At 74.4% G+C, this 828-nt stretch overlaps 1 protein-coding gene across 1 annotated transcript in view; it reads left to right on the top strand.

Moving 5' to 3' along the window:
• Positions 1 to 828, top strand: part of LOC101632169 (A disintegrin and metalloproteinase with thrombospondin motifs 7-like) — a gene marked incomplete at both ends in the record, with an annotated part of 4,661 nt that overhangs the window by 2,048 nt on the left and 1,785 nt on the right. The window contains 2 exons of the mRNA XM_012734884.1: positions 1 to 60; positions 382 to 544. Of these exons, the coding sequence (XP_012590338.1) occupies positions 1 to 60; positions 382 to 544 (223 nt within the window). The remainder of the gene's footprint in view (positions 61 to 381; positions 545 to 828) is intronic.

The raw sequence follows: 828 nt of genomic DNA, 5'->3' as shown, positions 1-828 counted from the left end.
GGCTCCCGGCCCTGCAACACCCAGCCCTGTGCCCAGTGGGCGGTGGGGCCCTGGGGCCAGGTGAGTGGCTGCTGGGGCTCCCTGAGGGCGTGGGAGGTCCTGGGGGCGTGGGGCGGGGACCCGGAGGCCGGGCCTGGAGCTGTCGGTCCTGGCGGTGGTGGGCGTGGGCGCTGGCCTGGGGCGGCCCGGAGCACGTGGGTGGCTCACCCACCTGGGCCGCTTCTGGACACACCTGCCCACCTGTGGCCGCGAATCTGAGCGTTCGCAAGCCCCGGCCATCCTGCTCCCTTCGGTCCCAGAGCTGGGGCAGGACGTGGGGCAGCAGGCGGAGTGCCCACTCCCGCCGCAGGGGCAGGCGGACACTCACCTCACTCCCCACAGTGCTCGGCCGCCTGCGGCGTAGGCGTCCAGCGGCGCTTGGTCAAGTGTGTCAACTCCCAGACCGGGCTGCCGGAGGAGGACAGCGGTCAGTGCGGCCACGAGGTTGGGCCGGACAGCGTGCGGCCCTGCAGAACCCAGGCCTGCCAGCCCCCCGCGCCTGCCCGTGAGTTCCCGTCCGCTTGGGGGGGGCAGCAGCCAGTGGGGAGTCGGGTAGCCCCCAGCCCCGTGGGCTGGTCACGGCACAGGCTGCTCCAAGTGGGCGCCAAGAGGTCCCCCAGGGCCCTGGGGTGCAACTGCAAGGCCCCCAAGTTGCCACATGGGCCCAGGCAAGCTCTTTCCCTTCGGTGCCCGGATGAGGCCAGGCGTGTCCCGGGGGGCGGTGTCCACCGCCCAGAGCGCGCCCGGCCTGGCCGGCGACCTCGTGGTGGGGCGGGGCCGGAGGCGGCG

The sequence above is a fragment of the Condylura cristata genome, unplaced genomic scaffold, assembly GCF_000260355.1.
Source record: "Condylura cristata isolate star-nosed mole 26May11 unplaced genomic scaffold, ConCri1.0 scaffold00087, whole genome shotgun sequence".
NCBI classification, from domain to species: Eukaryota; Metazoa; Chordata; class Mammalia; order Eulipotyphla; family Talpidae; genus Condylura; species Condylura cristata.
The sequence above is the reverse complement of the archived record's forward strand: the minus strand, read 5'-3'. Positions and strand labels throughout refer to the sequence as shown.